This window comes from Metarhizium robertsii (assembly GCF_000187425.2).
Source record: "Metarhizium robertsii ARSEF 23 chromosome Unknown MAA_Scf_2, whole genome shotgun sequence".
Taxonomy (NCBI): domain Eukaryota; kingdom Fungi; phylum Ascomycota; class Sordariomycetes; order Hypocreales; family Clavicipitaceae; genus Metarhizium; species Metarhizium robertsii.
This window is the reverse complement of record NW_011942160.1, coordinates 2,383,099-2,401,813: the sequence shown is the minus strand read 5'-3', so window position 1 is coordinate 2,401,813 and position 18,715 is coordinate 2,383,099. Positions and strand designations below refer to the sequence as shown.

At 53.1% G+C, this 18,715-nt stretch overlaps 6 protein-coding genes across 6 annotated transcripts; 2 read left to right on the top strand and 4 right to left on the bottom strand.

Moving 5' to 3' along the window:
* Window positions 1–214: 214 nt before the first annotated feature.
* MAA_05704 (TLG2-vesicle protein of 38 kDa) lies at window positions 215–1,496 on the bottom strand (the record flags this gene model as incomplete). Its single annotated transcript, XM_007823702.1, has 2 exons — window positions 215–605; window positions 649–1,496. The coding sequence occupies 2 exons, from the start codon at window positions 1,494–1,496 to the stop codon at window positions 215–217; spliced, it is 1,239 nt and encodes a 412-aa protein (XP_007821893.1).
* Window positions 1,497–2,732: 1,236 nt separating this feature from the next.
* On the top strand, window positions 2,733–4,045 carry MAA_05705 (Aquaporin-like protein; the record flags this gene model as incomplete). Its single annotated transcript, XM_007823703.1, has 4 exons — window positions 2,733–2,975; window positions 3,052–3,335; window positions 3,495–3,957; window positions 4,019–4,045. The coding sequence occupies 4 exons, from the start codon at window positions 2,733–2,735 to the stop codon at window positions 4,043–4,045; spliced, it is 1,017 nt and encodes a 338-aa protein (XP_007821894.1).
* A 114-nt stretch (window positions 4,046–4,159) lies between these two features.
* MAA_05706 (smr domain-containing protein) lies at window positions 4,160–6,454 on the bottom strand (the record flags this gene model as incomplete). The annotated part of the gene is made up of 3 exons (XM_007823704.1): window positions 4,160–4,718; window positions 4,778–5,470; window positions 5,520–6,454. The coding sequence occupies 3 exons, from the start codon at window positions 6,452–6,454 to the stop codon at window positions 4,160–4,162; spliced, it is 2,187 nt and encodes a 728-aa protein (XP_007821895.1).
* Window positions 6,455–7,966: 1,512 nt separating this feature from the next.
* MAA_05707 (cyclin F-box/Jumonji domain-containing protein) lies at window positions 7,967–9,593 on the bottom strand (the record flags this gene model as incomplete). Its single annotated transcript, XM_007823705.1, has 2 exons — window positions 7,967–9,020; window positions 9,256–9,593. The coding sequence occupies 2 exons, from the start codon at window positions 9,591–9,593 to the stop codon at window positions 7,967–7,969; spliced, it is 1,392 nt and encodes a 463-aa protein (XP_007821896.1).
* Window positions 9,594–10,938: 1,345 nt separating this feature from the next.
* On the top strand, window positions 10,939–12,528 carry MAA_05708 (eIF4A-like protein; the record flags this gene model as incomplete). Its single annotated transcript, XM_007823706.1, has 3 exons — window positions 10,939–10,975; window positions 11,244–11,321; window positions 11,450–12,528. The coding sequence occupies 3 exons, from the start codon at window positions 10,939–10,941 to the stop codon at window positions 12,526–12,528; spliced, it is 1,194 nt and encodes a 397-aa protein (XP_007821897.1).
* Window positions 12,529–13,717: 1,189 nt separating this feature from the next.
* Window positions 13,718–15,389, bottom strand: MAA_05709 (uncharacterized protein; the record flags this gene model as incomplete). The annotated part of the gene is made up of 4 exons (XM_007823707.2): window positions 13,718–14,458; window positions 14,534–14,845; window positions 14,905–15,302; window positions 15,377–15,389. 4 exons carry the CDS (start codon window positions 15,387–15,389, stop codon window positions 13,718–13,720), a joined length of 1,464 nt encoding a protein of 487 aa, XP_007821898.2.
* Between the last annotated feature and the right edge of the window lie 3,326 nt (window positions 15,390–18,715).

Genomic DNA, 18,715 nt, shown 5'->3' with positions numbered 1-18,715 from the left:
AACGATTGTTGTTGTAGAATTCAAATGGGCTCGAGCAAACTCGCCTGAGCCAAGAGACCCTGTTTCCCACTGAAGTGATGCATTACTCAACCATCTAGTTTGTGTAAAGGCCCGCCAAAGAAGAAAAAAAAGTCACATATTCTGAACAGTTGCCTCCACCCTCAACGGCGGTTCTAGTTGTATCTCGTTTGACACGGGAAAAGAGGCGGTGCTCTTATCTATTGGGCTTACGGCTGCTGTCGTCGTCGCCGTCGTCAAAAGTGCCCCAGGCGTTTTCTTGCGCGCCCCAAAGCGACACGTCGTCACCTGACATGATGGCCGCTGCGTCCTCGGAGTCCAAGAGCGTGGCGTCGGTGTCGTCGGTGTCGTCGTAGCGGCCGCTCCCTTGCTCAACATGACCAATGTCCTGACCCTCCTCGAGGGCGAGTTCGGCAGCGCGAGCCATGGTGCGGCGGTAGATGGCGAGGCCGACGGCTAGACCGATGATGCCGCCGACGGCCATGCCGATGTAGTTGACGGCCTTGTCGCCGGCGGTCATCTTGTCGCCTTCTTCGGCGAGGACGGCCAGGCGGCTGCCGATGAAGACATGGATGAGGAGCTTGGGACTGTCAATAGTAGATGGTTAGCTGGGGTGACGAGGGCTACTACACAGGGGGCGACACGAGGAGCGGAGGAACTTGCGTTGACAGAGCCGTGGAAATTGCAAACGACAGCGGGGTTATGCTTGGGATTGTGGCCAGGAAGCCGTTGCTCAGGCTGAAGGGCAACGGGCAGAAGCGGATAGCGGTCAGGTAGAGGATGCCGTCTCGGCGCAGGACCTGGCCCAGGGCGATGAAGCGGTGGTCCTTGCCGACCATTCGGTCAACGTATCTGCTCAGGACGGTGCGGCTGGCGAGGAAGGCGGCGAGGCTGCCGAGCGTGCAGGCCACGGCGGCGACGGGCCACCCGTTGGGGAAGCCGTACACGAGACCGGCGATGGTGTTGGCGGTCGAGTACCCGATGAGCGGGGGGAAGGCGGTGACGAATATGAGGGCAAAGACGATGAGCCAGCCGCCGGGGAGCTCGCGCCACGACTTGGCAACGGGCGTCAGCCAGCTGAAGAAGCGGTGCGAGTAGACAATGGTGAGGACGATGAGGGCCCAGCCGAGGAGGCAGCCGAGGACGGCGAGGACGCGGTACAGCGGCGACAGGCTGAGGTAGTACTGGATGAGCCAGCGACTCCAGTCGAGATATTTCCTCCAAGCTCGCTGGAGGAGCGTTCGGGGTGCGCTTGACGAGCGGGCGCGCAGCATGGCGTTGGAGAGGCGGCGCGACGGCGAGAAGCTGCGGCGCGACCAGCGGACGGGCTCGGGGGAGGCCCTGGCGGAGGAGGAATTGGATGGTGGCGATGGCGATGGCGATGAGGATGATGATGATGGCGGCGGTGGTGGTGATGGCGAGGACGATGGGGGCGACGTGCGCCGCGGCTGGTTGGCCGGCGAGTAGCCCGAGGCCATGGTGCGATGGAGTTTGTGCGGGATCGAGGCGATACGGCGGATGGGAAGAGGCTACGGTTGCATGATGTGGTGGTTCTGGTGAAGGCCAAAAAAATACTTGGGTCGATGCGGCGGCCGCTCGGATGTTCGGTGATGCGGCGGAAGTAGTACTTCGTGGGTCAATGGGTGGCGGTAGCAAGTTAACACATACTACTACATAAATGCTCAGGGGACGGACCAAGATGGATGGCTCGACAAAAGCTTTCCTGGTGTTGCACAATAATGACTTTGGTGGTTTTTTTGGCAATGCAGAGCGAGACGCGTGGCGATGGAAGGTGTGTGTTTCACAGGCTGATTTGACGGATGACCCAAGACTGACGTTGGGTCAACTGGGCACAAGGGGGGTTTGGGGGGGTGTGACGGCGTGAGGCTTGAGCCTGGTACCTTCTCAGCTAGCAATCAAGCGAACCAGCGGGTGAGTGGCTCCGAGTCTAAGCAGCCCTGCCCCACTTGCTCTGCCTGCTTCGGCTGCTGCCGGCGTCTAGAAAAAACTGGTATTGTTTGTGGTGCGACAGCACTTTTTGCCTTTCGGTTTGGTCATGGCTCGGCTCAACAGGCGGCCATGGTGCGCTAAAAAACCATTCCGACAACGTCATGTTCACTTCCCATGGTAGCATTATTGCAGATGATGGTAATTATGGATCCTGTGCAGGCCATCCACCTGGTCTTAGAGTGAGTGTTGTAAGCAAGCGATCTACTCCATAGTGTCGGATCTTTGCAACCCCGATACCATTCACTTACTACTTGCACGACTCATCCCCCCTGGATATCTAATATCGGACAGAAATAGCCACAGCGGCCCTTCCCAACATGGCCTCTGACCAATCCTCACCCAACTCTGCACACGGCTCATGGCTCTTCTATCCCATCTCTCTCGTCCAAACCGCCTGCAGCGCCTAATGCTTACACGCGCTTACGCAGCGTTACTAAGCCCCACTTCTGCGAGTCCCTCCCACCTTCTAGTTACTTAGATACTTTGCCATGTATGCCAAATTACTAGATGGTCTAGGTATCTCTGTAGCTACCCCGGGATTCCCAGCTCCTGCACAATTTCCAAGGTTAAAGCATTACTGCATGTCTTACCCCACTTTAATTAACCTTCCAAACCCGACTTATACAACATCTGCTTCCCCCGTTTCCTCAGAAAAACAAAAAGAAAAACAACACATTAAAAAGCCTGCCATTGCCTCTTACAAAATGAGAAAACACGCCGCCCCGTCATCACCGACCCTCCAAAGCGTGATGCCCTCCCTGCCCCCGACCCCCGACCGCGTATCTGAAGAAGCCAAGCCCATCCTCAACAGAGGCATGACCATCGCCGCCTTTGACGGCTCCTTTGCGCCGCTCGTGCGCCCAACCGTCCGCCGCAAGACACCGTGGTACAAAGACAGGGACTACTTCCTAGCCGGCTGGCTGAGCCCGGCCATCTGGAAGGCCGCCGTACGCTGAGATCCCCCCTGCTTTCTCCCAAAAGAAGACTGAAAACTCCATTGCTAAGGCAAGACCGGGACTCAAGGTCGTCGAAGCCATTGCCACCTCGTGCCTGGTCTATGTATCCCTCCTCGCCGTCTCTACGCTCGCCAGCTACAACACGCCCCGGATAGGCGGCTACATCGGCATATTCAACACCATCCTCCTCACCATCTTCATATATGCCACTAGTCCCGCCTCTGGCGGCCACATCAACCCCATGATTACCTTTTCGGCCATTCTGGCGGGGATATGCCCCCTTCCACGAGGTTCGGCCAAGGACCCCCCTTCTACCTCGTGTGGTATTATTGCCAGGCTAATCCGGCGACCGTAGGCGTCTTGTACATCTGCGGCCAATTGCTCGGCGCATCGCTGGCAGGCGGCATACTGACCGGCGTCTGGGGGGAAGACAAAGCAGCCAGGTACACTGGCCCCTCCCCCTTTGCCCTTTTTTTTTTCCCTTTTTCAAAACTGACACAATGGGGACAGCATCCACGGCGGAGGGTGTTTCTTCACCCCTTCCGTGACCTCGGCCGGCCAGGTCTTCCTCAACGAGGTCGCCGCCTCCTTTGTCATCCTGTACCTCTCGTACGGCGTGGGCCTGGACCCCCGACAGGCCGTCCTTTTCGGACCCCGGCTGGGGCCCTTGCTTGTCGGTGCTTCGCTGGGACTCGTTTCGTTTGCGAGCAGCGGCATTGCCGACGGCTACGGAGGCGCCCAGGCGAACCCTGCGCGGTGTTTTGCCGCCGCCATTGCGAGGAAGGACATGTCTTGTGAGTACTTTTTCTCTCTCTCTCTCTTCTGGTTGACATTTGAGACTGCAGAGGCTAATCTTTCGTCTGTTGAGACCAATGGATATGGTGGTTTGGTCCAGCTGTCGCAGGTGTCCTGTTGGCCGTCTTCTACAACACCATTCCACCTCATCATACTGATGATCAGCAACAAAAGGAGCGTCAGCACCAATCTAATGTATAATAATATTTTGACCATAAATCTACTGCTACTATATATAGACTTACAGCCGTCTCATTTACTTTTGAAATCCAGGGCATCACAAACCACGTAAAACAACCTACATCAACCCATAGCATCTCTAGGGCACATGTGTATGGTTTTGTAAAGTTTTGTCTTTTACTTGCTTTGGCTCTACTTCGTTACCGTCGGCCACTGGGGCCCTTTGGAGGGTCCCTCACCAACAGTCTAACCTTGCCGTCGCCAATCTCAACACCTTGACTCAGGATATCAACCTCTTCTTTCTCCTCCGCCGCCTCCGCCGCTGCCTCCCTCGCCAGGGACTTATCCCAGCTGCGTGCGTCAATGCCAAGAATGCCCCCCATGCTGTTTCTATCACCAGGTACAGAGAATTCGCGATATGCATACCGCCATTCGTTGAGAAAGCTGCGGATCGCCCTGCCGACCTTGTCTTTACCGTTTTTACTGTGATTTCCTGTGCCAGTGATAGCATAGACAGGCCGCGATTCTTTGCTGTTATCCATGAGAATCTTCTCCAAATATTCTACTGCTTCCTCTGGGTGAAGCCCGTGAAGGTCTACATAAATCTCGGCTGCGGTGCTCATATTCTTATTGCGATGCTCGTAAAGCTCTCGTGCTGCCTCTCTATGTGCTTTTCGCATCAATTCGTTTTCACTTTGTCCTCGCAGACTAAGAGCCTTGGCGGCTCTGGCATCGTTTCGGTTCCAGGCTTGAGCAGCACTGGCATTTCAATGTTAGAAGCATATTTTCAAGACCACATGCTGCTAGAAAATAAATACCTTTGCAAAAATTTATTGCGGAGGCCACCGTGCTTGATGGCCTCTTGGCGAGCCTTAAGGTACGCCTTGTTCACTCGATCACCGGTTTCCAGCCAAGGAATGTGTTTCGGGCTTTGGATAGCCTGGGCTGCTGCGCTATTCTCCCCATTCCTGTTGGCACCAGAGTTACCATTACCTAATCTTCTAGACTCAAGTCTGGGCGAACCGGGAGTGGGTGAGGGTGACATCTTGACAATGTCCGCCAGGGAGTTTGGGACAACATTTTCCTTGTGGTGTCCATGGCCACCACGCTTGCCATGGTGTTTCTTGCCCTGTTTCGCCGGAGCAGAGCCAAGGGACGGGAACGCCTCATTATCGTCAATAGCGGGAGCAGCAGTAGTAAAATCCTTGACCTGGTGGCGGCTACCGGGCCGGGAGCGCAACCGGGGACTCTCCGCGCCATGGTAGCTTCTGGGCCCTTGGGGCGGATTCAAGCCAGCAGCTATGAGGCTGGCACCCGCACCGCCAAAATTGTTGAAACTTTCTCCTCCATGCTGCAATGCAGGAAAAGATGCCATATCCTGCAGCGAAATATTGCCCTGACTCTTGCTCGTGCCGCTTGGGTCATCCAGAGAAAGCTTGTTCATAAATCTTGATGGATCATGAGAAAATACACAAAGGTCGCCGGCAAGACAATTGCCCATGATCCAATATCTACAAATACAGTTAGATTGTGAAATGCCATATTCTTGATTATACTTACTTGCAGAGATGGTTGCTCAGATCGTGGCTAAATCGACAGTCGGCTCGTAAACACTGGCCGGTGGACATGTAAAACTTGCAAATGACACTGCCTTTGGATTGACTATTGGGCGTAACTGGTCGTCCGTCTGAAGAAATCGACTTCCCGATCAACACGCTCTTAGGCTCATCCAGGCTATTCAGAGGGGGCCCTCCGTCTTGACTTTGGCTTTCCATGATGGACGCAATGGTAGCACTCAAATCGTAGCCGTGTGAGGCCAGCGCAGCCTCGATCTCCTCATCTGTTCTGGTTTGGCCCAGGATTGATCGGAGCATGTCGTAGGGAGACATGTCAATCTGTTGCGAGGACATGGATGAAAACTCCGGGGCGGCGGCATTCAAAAGACTGGGCGTGCCGACAGATGATGACGTGCTGGCAGCGTCGTCGTTGACTAGCCACTCCACATTCTCAGATTGATAATCGCCGAGAATCTCGGTCGCAGGGCTGGCATCGCTGGCGAATTCGTAAGCGTTCAGGCTTGGACTGTGAGGGATAACTGGTGTGGCTAGGGCCAGCCGGGGGGATGCTCGCGGCGAAGAGAACGGAGAGGCGGTAGATGACTTGGCCCTTTGGAAGGTTGAAGGGATGAAGCCTGGCGGAGCGAGAGGGCTCACGGCAAGTCTTGGAGAGCCGGATAATGGCGTCGGGGACCCGCGCCAGGAGGCCGGAGACGGTCGTCGCAGGATGGACGATCGTATCGGAGGGGGAGAAGCTGACGAGCCTCCTCCTTCTCGAAACCTCCACATTGCATCGAGAATTACATTTTCTAACGAGGAGCCAGTCAGGCTGGTCTCCTTCTTCAGAAGCTCCTCTAGCTTGTCTGTCTTGTCCTCATCTTCTAAAGTCGTGTCCTGCAGAATGGGCAGGCACAAATCGTAGTGTTCGTCCGAAACCATGATGATTGTGGCTCCTTCGACAAAAAGGGGCGTGCTTACAACGTTACGACGAGGGCTTGTTACGAAAGGGGGCGGTTCGGACAAGAAAGGTAGAGGCGATTCGATCCGTTGATGTACTAGTCGAATTTGCAAAACAAGGAAGGCACGACTCAGGTATGGCACGACAAATCGAGGGCAGACGTGTGGTCGGTGGCCAAGTCGAAATCAAGCGATGGATCAGCGCGCGTGAGCTTGAATACATGTAGTTTAGTAGGCAGTAATTGCAAAAACCAAGGTGGTTCGTGGGTTCGTACTCAGGTATGAGAGGGGTGTGCGAGATGAGATTGAGTTAGACCTGCAACCTCGAGGTTAAGAGCGACGCGTCCCAGGGGGGGGGGGGGGGGGATGGATGTAGCACCAGTGGCGAAATGCGGACTGATTTACGGGACAAAAAAAGCAAGACTCCAAGACAAAAAGCCAAAACACTGCAGATGAAGGAGAAAAAAAAAGTTGACAGATGAACCGCACTTCAGAGGGTGGAAAGCAACGCAGGACAACAAAGGCACAAGGTGGTGAAGAATCGAAGATGCCCAGAGGTCGGCCACCGGGGGGGTTGGTGGTGGTGGAGGTGACGAGTAAGGGATCCAGCTACTCCGTACCGGGATGGGGAGCTCACATTGCGCCGCGGCAACACAAGGCTCAGATAGGTCACGGATAAGCCGTCAAAGGCGCCCGGTAGCTAGGTCGGTGGACAAGAGACAGAGAATAACAGCAGTCGAACTGCGCGCATGCAGACTCCGAATGCGCCCGGCGTCAGTGCAGGAATCGGAGGTTAATGGGTAAAAGAAAGGACCGCGAGCGATGACGAGACGGCCGGAGTGGGTTTGGTTCAAGTGCTGCTTTGGCTGGGGGTTTGGGGGTTTGAAGGAGGGGGGTGGACATGGAGGCTTTGAGGCGCAAAGGAACATTGAGCGTTGAAGCATTGGCTTCTAGTTCCAACCAGCATCAATATTCGCTCCGATGTCCAGCTGAGGAGGACCTTTGTCCGGCCAAGTGCTACTTGACTTGACATGTACATGACACGGTACCTTCTTGTAGTACACACGGAGTTCCTCGGGAGTAATACTAGTGCTTCCCAATGTTGATCTGAGGCGACCACTGAGGCGACCACTCGGCGGCTTTGCAGCCTCGTCCCGCTGTGGAGACGATCCCTTGGCCTGTGCCAATTGACCTCAAACATGAGCCAGGCGTCGACTGGTGCTCCGTATCAAATCAAAATGGTCCGTGGTCCACTGGAGTTGACACCACCAGATTGTCTTGCATCGCTGGACCTCGCTGGACCTCGACCTGGCGCTTGGTTAGTGCCCGAAGAGATCAGAAGGGACCAGGACGCCTGTAAAAGTTATCTACCACTGCACGAACCAAGGCCGCCGTGCGTACTTAGCCATAAATTACAATCAAGATACCATCCCTCCCTTTATATGGCCACTGCTCAGTTCAAACACCATGTCAGGTTCGACGTCAGCTTCCCATCTACGGAATCTCGTCATCGTCATCCCCACCTCCGAACCCAAAGCTGAAGCCTCCTCCAGATCCATCCTCTTCCGTTTCCTTGCCAATGGCAGTATCCCATTTGCGCTTCTTCCCGCTCTTCCTGTCAGCTAGCTCAAGAGCCTTGTCCAGAATATCTGGATACTGCTGTCCCAATCTTTCCCTGAACAACTCAAACGGCTTTTCCACGTTGCGTTCAAACCCAGAAACCTGGTCAGCCTTGTCTCGCATAAATAGCAATACTTCGGACAGGAGGCTAAGGCTGGGGGACTGAGGAACAAAGTTCTGAGTCAAGGCAATCCCGTTTTCAAGGTTGACAACAAGATGCCACCATCCGCTCGGAACGTGCAGGATCTCGCCCGTGCTACATATGCCCTCGACGCATTCAGGCAGCCGCCTGGCTTCTTCGTGAAAGGTCAGGAGCCATTCAGCAATGCTGAGAGGACTTGTGACCTCGCTGCTGTCCTCCGACACGTACACACCGGGGACCTGAGCTGTCGGAGGGAACATGACCCAGTACTTGGACCCTTGGATGACTGCATTCCAAGCACTCGTGCCATTGGGGTCTTTGTGGAAGGTTGAGCCACTTCGCTCTGGTCCAATGATCAGCCATCGGTGCGCAGGGCGTTCGTCTCCGAGAACTTCGAACAGATCAGGGCCGAAACAGTCTGGCTTCCAGTAAGCCGTGCCATCTTGGTGACCGACAGTAATGCCCATTTTTTCTGCAAATTTGCGGTCGAAAAGATACAGCGGACTTTCATCCTTGTTGTCCCTCATATAGTTGCAATATCTCTCCATGGTCCAGTCGACTGCTTCCGCACGAAACTCAACGCCGGCGTATGCCCTGAGCAGCTCGTCTATAGTCCACTTGGAGCACACTGGCCAGTCCTGAATGCATTTGGTGAGAATAAAGGGCTTCTCAGTCCATCGTTCTGCATATTGTTCATATGTCAGATTCTCCATCCGGCGAATCTGGTTCGCTTTGGGGATGTTTTTCACAAAGTTTGACAAGTCAATGTTACTGCAAGCGAATGGCCTGTGCAACACGTCAGAAAAGACATTTCCGCAGTCTACTACAGCCTCCTGATCTTTGGACAAGGCTAAGAAAGTTGACCTCCATGAGCCAAGCCAGCTAAGGGAATGACCAGCCTCTACCGATAACCTGGTTCCAGCTCTCAGATTAGTGACCCAAGACTACTACGGTGAAATGTGTCATTCGTGGATAGTAACAACACTGCAACGGGACACACGAAATGTAAGGCAGAACTTACTGCAAAAACAGGGCTTTCCAAAGCTCATCTGCGTGGCAAAAGGCAAACAAAAACTTGCAGGTCGAGCCGAGACTCAGTAAGGATTTTGCATCCACCTGCTCCAGGATCAGCATGAGCATCTCATCGGGCAAGAAACCCCATGTGCCACTGTTTGCCTTTGCATTCGATCCGTTGGAGAGGTAGCGGTTGCCTAACGGCTTTACTCCAAGTGGATGTGTGGGAATGGAGTCACCGTGCGTGACGGCGTTGTCGTCGCAAGATGTCGACTCAGCAGATTCATATTCATGTGATCGACGGACGATGCCGTTGGCTTGGTGGTGCAAGACGGCGGATGGCATGGTTGGAAAGCAGGGCTGATATGCCGATACGAAACCCTGCAACACCACGTCACCTGCTGTCTTTTTTCCCCCCCAGATGTCAGACGTCGACTTGACACTTCCCTTGGGCAGATATGTGAGTGCCAGGCCAAACTCAAGCAAGCCTGTAGATCGGCTGACTACTGATGGCGCCGGCGCCACTCTTCTCGGCTCGACCGAATTTTGCGGAATGAGTGAATCGAACTAGGATCGACGGCAGGACAAATGGTGAGTCACAGGTGACGATGCAGGGCAAGATTCAAACTGAATTTGTTTAGATACTGCTAGGCTGCCACGGGAAACAAGGGGGGAAATAAGGAGGGTGGCAGGCTAAGCCGACCCGACGATGTGACGGAATGTGAGAGGAACAGAGTTGGCGTGTAAGTTTTGTGCGCCTATGTGGTGCGGTAAAGAGGCAGACCAAGGATACAGTCGGTATCTTCTCGGTGACACAACACTGGAAATGAGGCGACGTGGGGGAGTATTGGGTAACGTGCTTGCTTGCCTCTGATGGATCAGGCTGGATTACATTGCACCAGACTGAAGACGACGACTTGAAGTGCCTTAGGTAGGTACTTAAGTATGTAGGTACCTACGAGTAGATAAGCACCGTATATCGTATCGATAGCAGCTTCTAATCCATAGTTCATTGGCGCATGAATATCAGAAGCATTGTTAAATCCGATGGGGCAAAAAAAAAAAAAACCGCCACACGGAGCAGGCCAAGGGCTGGAAAAAAAAAAAAAAATTCCCACGCGAAAAGTTGCATACATATCCACAGGCGCGCGTGAATGGGGCGTGCCGCCATCTGGAGAGCAAGTCCAGTGGGCTTCAATGGACACGGCAACATGGCTTGAGTGGCCAGTGGCCCAGTGGCGGACTCGGCCTCCAGATGTCTGGCATTATCTGGCCCAGCGAAACCACTTCAGCTCACATTTGGCAGCATTGGCAGCTGTGGAACGCTCAACAGGTACCCTAAGCGTGGGCCCACAGCCCCTCGCTCGGCCCTGATTGGCCTGCGCACACCCTCAGGTGAAAATTATACAAGCAGCCAACGCCCCTCCGCAGATAATTTTTTTTCTCTCTCAACCCTTTCCTCCAAGGAACATCACAACGAGATACCACGACATTTCCTAGATCCCGTCAGCTCTCGTGTTTTTTGCGAGGGTGTACGAATCTAGTCGAATTTAATTTTTCTTTCACGACCGTCGCAGTCTTCCCAGTGAGGAGCCTGCGATTTTTTTTTCACACTCGTCGCCCCGCGTCTTTGACATTGTCTAGGTCGAGCTGCGCTTGATCTAGATTCTCCGCCAACCCTCTCGCAATCATGGCTACCGATAAGGGACTCGAGGACGTCCCCGAGGGTGAGTTTTTTATTGATACGTTTTGGCCGGGGCGCAAGCGGCCGCGGGAAACGGTCGCATCGGGGAAACCCATGGTCTGGGTTCGCACATTGAGGAGAGACAGAGCGACTTCCGCGCCTAGTCTCTCCCCCGCGTGTCGGTCCAGCAGACAAAAAAGACCCCACGATGCCGCTTCATCGAGGCCCGCCCTCAAATGCTCCACACCGAAATGGCGAACACGTTCCTAGCGCAAAAGACTGATCAATTGTAATTTTTTTTTCGAGTATAGGACAGATCGAGTCCAACTACGATGAGACCGTCGACTCCTTCGATGACATGAGCCTCAAGGCTGAGCTTCTACGAGGTGGTGAGTAAAATTCTCCTTTCGGGTGGTGCCTTGCCTATGTCATGGAAAAAAAGTAAACCATGCAGACGCAAAGCCGCCTCAACTTGAAGAGATGAAAATAATTCAAATAATTGACACCAATCCCTTAGTCTATGCCTACGGTTTCGAGCGACCTTCTGCTATTCAGCAGCGCGCCATTATGCCCGTCATCAAGGGCCACGATGTCATTGCCCAGGCCCAGTCTGGTACTGGCAAGACGGCTACTTTCTCTATTTCCGTTCTCCAGAAGATTGACCCCACGGTCAAGCAGTGCCAGGCCCTGATCCTGGCCCCCACCCGTGAGCTGGCTCAGCAGATTCAGAAGGTTGTCGTCGCTATTGGCGACTTCATGAACGTTGAGTGTCACGCTTGCATTGGTGGTACCAGCGTCCGCGACGACATGAAGGCCCTCCAGGATGGCCCTCAGGTCGTCGTCGGTACCCCCGGCCGTGTCCACGACATGATCCAGCGCCGCTTCCTCAAGACTGACGCCATGAAGATGTTCGTCCTTGACGAGGCTGACGAAATGTTGTCTCGTGGTTTCACCGACCAGATTTACGACATCTTCCAGCTGCTGCCCCAATCTACCCAGGTTGTCCTCCTGTCTGCCACCATGCCCCAGGACGTGCTCGAGGTCACCACCCGATTCATGCGCGACCCTGTCCGTATTCTGGTCAAGAAGGACGAGCTTACCCTGGAAGGTATCAAGCAGTTCTACATTGCCGTGGAGAAGGAGGAGTGGAAACTCGACACCCTCTCCGACCTGTACGAGACTGTCACCATTACCCAGGCCGTCATTTTCTGTAACACCCGCAGAAAGGTCGACTGGCTCACCGAGAAGCTCACTGCCCGTGACTTTACCGTCTCTGCCATGCACGGTGACATGGACCAGGCACAGCGTGACCTGATTATGAAGGAGTTCCGATCCGGTTCTTCCCGTGTCTTGATCGCCACTGACTTGCTGGCCCGTGGTATCGATGTCCAGCAGGTCTCCTTGGTCATCAACTACGACCTCCCTGCCAACCGTGAGAACTACATCCACCGTATCGGTCGTGGTGGTCGATTCGGCCGAAAGGGTGTCGCCATCAACTTTGTCACTGCTGAGGATGTCCGCATGATGCGTGAGATTGAGCAGTTCTACAGCACCCAGATTGAGGAAATGCCCATGAACGTTGCTGACCTCATCTAAACGTTGTGTGGTTTTACTCAGCAAGACCAAGCGTTATTTCTCTCTCAAATTATCCTCTCAGTCTTGACACTTCTCGGGCTGCTCCGTCATTCAGTGGCCCCCTTCTGCCCGCTAGCAGTTAACGGCAGTTTGGCATCTTTGGGGAGGGAAAGGGGGAAAAGAAAGTGTTATTAAACTAGGTTGTCTCCTTTGTTGCTGCTCTCCTGATAGATTTGCGTTTTCTAGAGTTGACATTTCGAGGACGGAAAACCGCCTCCCTCCCTTGCGCCTATATCCCACGAACCATGAACTGGGTGAAGGGGGGGAGGCACCCACCTCGTATGGTGACTTTGTGAGGAGGAAAAGAATGGAATGGCTGCGTGACGAAGGCTCCGAGAATGTCCTTTGCACCTTAATAGTAAATTGAAGGTGTGGGTGGGCTTATCAAAAAGTAATGCAATAGTTTCTTCTTTCTTTACCTTGTTTTGTCACCTTTGGTGTCTGTATCTAGGAGTCGCTGTTCATGACGAATACTTGTTTCTACGAAGACGTGCCTCGTTTGGTTCTTAATTGCTCGACGTGAACGGTTGCAATGGATGCCCGGCAGGTAATATAACGAATGTATAAACAAAGTCGTTGAAATATCCCGTCATGATAATATCCCTACTGCCGTCCGGCCCAATGCTCCGGTGCATAAACGTGCCAAGCAGGGGAAGTTCCCCATGGGACAGGGACATGTCTCCATCCTCAGTGGAGCCACGGTTCACGACGAACCCACCATGCTGAGTTTCGCACATGTTTTGCTTTCTGAAACATGGTTCTTTGGTGAAGAACCGACGGCGTATGTAGATGGCTTGATTTGCCTACATTGCGCGCCTTGTATAGATGAAGAACAAGCCCCTCTTCTGACTCCTAGGGAAGATGAAGGATGACAAAGATATGGCAGCATAATCACGCAACAGACACCAAAATAGTAGACATGACTGACTTTACAATGGAAAAATTATGGCCATGTATCCCCTTACTCTCAAATTCCATGCTCACAACATGACACGTATGAGGCCCGCTCCCAGTAACGCCTAGAATGGTATAACCCAGACAAAGGAAAACTAATCGTCCCAAAAAACGCAGATTCAACAGTCGATATGACATTCGACAACCACCGTTTTTACATAACCCATGTACTGCATTATATCCACTCGTCATTAGTTCATCTAGCAACCCCAAAGGTCGTTTGGCCAGGAGGGGGGCTCTTCACGGCCTGGCCTACGTACGCGCCAGGAATAGGAACAGCTTCGTACGTAGGCTCGTCGGCTGGAGCTGGTGCGTGCTGAGGCTGGACAGGCGGTGAAGGTGTTCTTGTCGCGGGAGGTCCAAATGCAGCCTGGACGGTTTTGGGAGTGGCAGAGGGCGCCTTTGTCGGAGGAGGCTGCAGCTTGAAGTCCGGACTGGGAGTGCCGAACTGGGATTGGGGCACGACGACCTTGCCTCCAGGAGTGAAAGGGCTCGTCTCGTCAATGTCAGAGAGGTTTCGGTACGCAGCAGGCGGGTGGCGAGGAGACATGGCGTAGCTGCTGAGAGCAGGGGACTTGGGCCCGAAGCCGGGAGTGTTGGGGGCAGACTGGGTTCGCAGCTGGGCGAGGTACAGGTCGGAACGGGCGCGGTCTCTCATGTCCATCGACTTCATGAGACGGCGTTTGGAGTAGAATCGGTAGAAGACGATGCTGTAGAGCGCGATGCTGATGACCTCGACGACTACTTCGATGATGATGCAGATGAGGGTCCAGTTTTGCAGGCGGCAGACGAGTGCATAGTCTACTTTTTCGTGATAAATTTCCGCGCGCTGGTTGTTGGTGCAAGCCCACCCCCACATGTCTTTATTGTTGCTGTTGTTCTTGCTGTGCTGGAAGATGACGGCTGTGACCACCCACAGAAGCATACTTAGAATGAACTGAAATAGACGCTGTTAGCAAAGACGATTTGAGATAGTTGGCGTGGTTCAGGTGTGCAAGATTTGGAAACTCACCCAGCCAATTGCAAACATGGTGTAGTACGTGTTGACCTTGGTCGCTCGCCTGTGGCCTCCTCGGCAGTATGCGAAGAAGACGAGGATACAGGCGAATAGCGAGACACATGCCATGGCAAGAGTCAGCTTTTGTGGCCAGGCTGTCTGCTGAGTGTTGGGGGCCCATGGCGTAAACTTGCTGGCAGCAGCCAGAGACTTTGTAGAGTTGAAGATGGCAAAAGAGGCCGACAGCATGGACAGGATGATCAAGGAACAGCTGAAGTTGACACCTCGGAGAGCAAACTTGGCCATACGAACACGAGTCTTGATTTTCTGTAGCTGGTGTTAGAGGCTTGATGGCAACAAAAAACAGATTGCCAGCATGAACTTACAATGTCCTTGACTTGCTCCTTGTCAGTAGATGCCTCCCGCTTTTCGAGCATTTCCTCCTCTCGAAAGGTCGGACTGAGGGGGTTTGAGAGTTGTCTGGCGGGAGTTCCTGGCACCTTCATGGCGCTTTTGAGCGGAGATTTGGGACCTGCCGCGGAATCATGGTCGTTGCCGATATAGCCAAAGCCAACATCGCCAGGTTGTGAGGTGCCCTCGGTAGGCTGATCGGGGTCGGCAAAGGGCGACTTCTTCATATCGACAGGCGAGTGTACAGAAGTTGCTTCAGCAAAGCGAGGCGTTCGGGGAATCTTGAGTGAGTTATTTGTAGATGAGGAATTTGAAGAGTTTGACCGCTTGGGGGTCAGATTCAACGCGACTGGCCGCTTCTTCCCGTCAGAGCCTGTACATCACAACCATGTCAGTCGAGTTTCTCGGGATGTATTAATTGAACAGCCACATCACTAGACGACGGACCTTTTCCGGCCATTGTGCAGTCTTATTGTATATGGATGGAGGGTAAAAACGATGGGCCAGTGTGAGGCCGAAAGGACAGCACAAATGCCTTCGTATGAAATTGATGTATATAAAGTGGACAGAGCTTCCAAACCAGCTGCAAGCAGAGCCCAGATAAAGAACGAGAAGCAATCACGAGTGATAAAAGGTTGAAAAGGACGGAGAGACCAGCTAACGAGGAACAGAAGAGGGCCAGCGGCATGGTGCCGGTGAGGGAGCACATCGCTTTTGAGAGCGGCGGCTAGAGGCCCAGAGTACAACCTGGTCCATTCAATAATAGTCCGTTCCATGTGCCACAGATGCCGGCCAAGTACGACGGGTGGAGACAAGGAACAAGTGAGGTGTGAATCAGACTATCATGCATGAAAGTTGGCGGATAGAGAATACGGGATGTGATAGGCAGACGCATTGGTCGGACTAGGTAGATGGCTTGATTTGATAGACGCCGATACCTGACCAAACGGAAGTGGCGTCAAACAGTGTCGTAGTTGCTTTCTTCTTGGGCAGTAGTTGGCGCATCTTAGACTTTCGATGGTGCTGATGGAGAAGAGAATCGACATGTGCGGAGATGAGACAACAAGAGACACGACTTACACTATAGATCTTTGCAGAACCAGCGACAGAAGCCAGCTGTGATGACAGGCAAATTGAAGATTTCTAGAGAAGAAAAAACAGAAACAAAACAAACTCGTGTATGCTGATGGCGAGAGGGGGCCAAGTTCTCATTTGTAAGTCGTCTGAAATAACATGGTGTTTGTGTTCCCGCATTGGTCTGGAGTCTGGATACGGAGCATCCAAGGAGGGGGCCAGCGGGACGGCATGCAATTCCATCACCAACTACTGCGTCGACTGGCAGGAGACAAAGTGCTCACATTCCACCTTGGCAGGATGGACAAGCTTTGACCAGCATGCTGCATGGGACAGCCGGCTCGCGGTGTTGAAGTGGTGGGATGTGAAGACGGTCGACATGGCGGACGACGACGTGGTTGGTCCAACCTCGGACCTGCGACATGGTTGCTGGCGGCTAGGTTATTTGCAGGCCATCTGGCGGCTGTCCCAGGACCATTGAGCCCTCGACGCTTGAGCTCTTGACGAGGCTGGCCTCCGATCCGACATGGCTGCATCAATTGATGGTGCTGCTCTGGGGGATGAAGACATGAGTGCAACTTCAAGCAAGAGCCAAGACGTTGCGGTTGACCATGTCGGTGCATCGACGTCGTGATTGGCTGCCTCTAGCTCTGGACTAGGCCGTGGAAAGCGGCCGCTTTGTGGACCACAGGGGAGCTTTGTGCATCTTCACCTCCATTCAGCCAACCAGATGGCTGTCTGGCGTGACAAGCTGGCTCGATGCCGCCCACCGTGCTCGAGCTTGCAGGACCTGGGCGGCAATGCGCGCGTCAGGATTCGCTGCAAATGGACCTGATTCCACACGAGGTCGCCAACCTGTCGCTTCCGACATGGACCTTGCATGGATGGCATGGCCAACCATGGCCACCAGTTCTTCGTCGCACTCGCTCTATTTTTCAATCCATCTGCCTGCTGGTGCTTCTTGTTCGACAGTGCGAGTCCAGAAAGTATTTGTCTCGACGACCAAGGTACCAGTTGACCCTTGCAGGCGCCCGTTGTACTACAGGATACTAAAATATGTTTACGGAGTAGCTCAAGGATGCAATGGCATACTGGACTACGGAGTATTGTGCATAAGCCAATATATTCCGACCAAGTTGGCTGAGACGCTGCCGAGCGCCGAGTACAGACCACGGATGGCCAAGGAACAGTCTCACAGACCCATTCCGTCAATATCATCGACCTTTGGCCCCCATGCATGTTGTTGCAAGATGTTCGTCCGCTGCATGTCTGATCCTCCCGTCGCAAAACCGCCGAAAGAACCAGACCAGCCTCACATATCCTCACTAACATTTACTATTTTGCCCACCGGCTTGGATCTTGCCGCCCGGGCCTCAGTCAGATGCAGCACCAGCGTTCGCAGTGATTCTTCTTGATTTGGCATGTCATCTCTGTATCATTGGTCAACGGAACGTCGGCTTCAACGTGCCTACCTGTCGCTGTTTCTCAAAACTGACGGCGTGGCTCTCACGTGAATGGAACTGATGTAGTTCTGCCAGGTACCATATTCTGTCTGCATGCTGTGCATCCTTATGCGGAGAGCTCCGGATCTGATATGGTTTGTTATTCCAGCATCAGTGGAGTCGACATCATATTTGTCATCCCATTGTGTGACAATGAGTCTTACTTTTTGCCATGGTTGTGGCTCGCATATCCAAAACAAGTCCTACGTCTGCAATGATTAGCAACAACATGTACTATGTTGCCATAAGGTTTCCTACAAAAAGTTACTCTCCCCTCGCTTCTCAGACTCCTCCGTCTATCTGGCTTAGTTGTGGTTTACAAAGGAAACAAGACCCCCATCTGCCAAAGGGCTATTCCGCCGTTCCGAGTAGCATGGCTACCACGTTGTAAGAAAATACCTTATATCAGGGCTCCAATTTCACCAAGTATTTAGAAAATCTGATTTCTCGTGTCCGAATAACAGTCCGAGGCTCTAGGATAGATACTGACTTTAATAATTTGCTGATCTCTGTCTGCTGTTGATTGTTGACCTAGAGCCCGAGGGTCTCAGAATCCCCGCCCGTGGCCTTCTCCCACTGCATCACAGCAGGCTTAATTGTAACATCATGTTGAAAAACTTGTAAACTATTTGGAAAGTCAACATAGTGCCGGTCCGCAAGCTAAACTGGATTACTTTCCCACCTCGAGGCTGCAGGTCGCAAGTCTTATTTACATCCTCTCGCCACCCTCTCCAGTTCTAAAACTTGGGCCAGTCCGTTAACAGAAGATTTTTCGGTCATAATACTCTGCTTAAAAAATTCACACTGAGATAATGTGAGTACGACCACTGCAGAATACACAGTCACGAACTGGGGTAAGAGGTGTCCGATGGTCACTGGTCAACGTAGGCAAGATCTGAACTTTACGATGTACAATGGAGGACAAGATTTTGCATTTGTAGCATCACTTGCATCTCAAGGGACGGAACTTTGGGACTTGGTGGGTTTGAAGTGCCTTTTCAGGGGTTCCGTGAATTATGATGCTGCTTAGAAGGTTGGGAGTGCAACTGGGGTGGTTACTCGGAGTTGTAAAAAACCTGGACAGACTCTATACCACTGGAGGTATACTGTTAAGGATAACGCATGTTTTCCCCCGTAGTAATTAAATCAACACAGCTGATGCCATGAATGACGAGCAACAAAGACAAGTCTTTGACAGCCCGACCCAGTG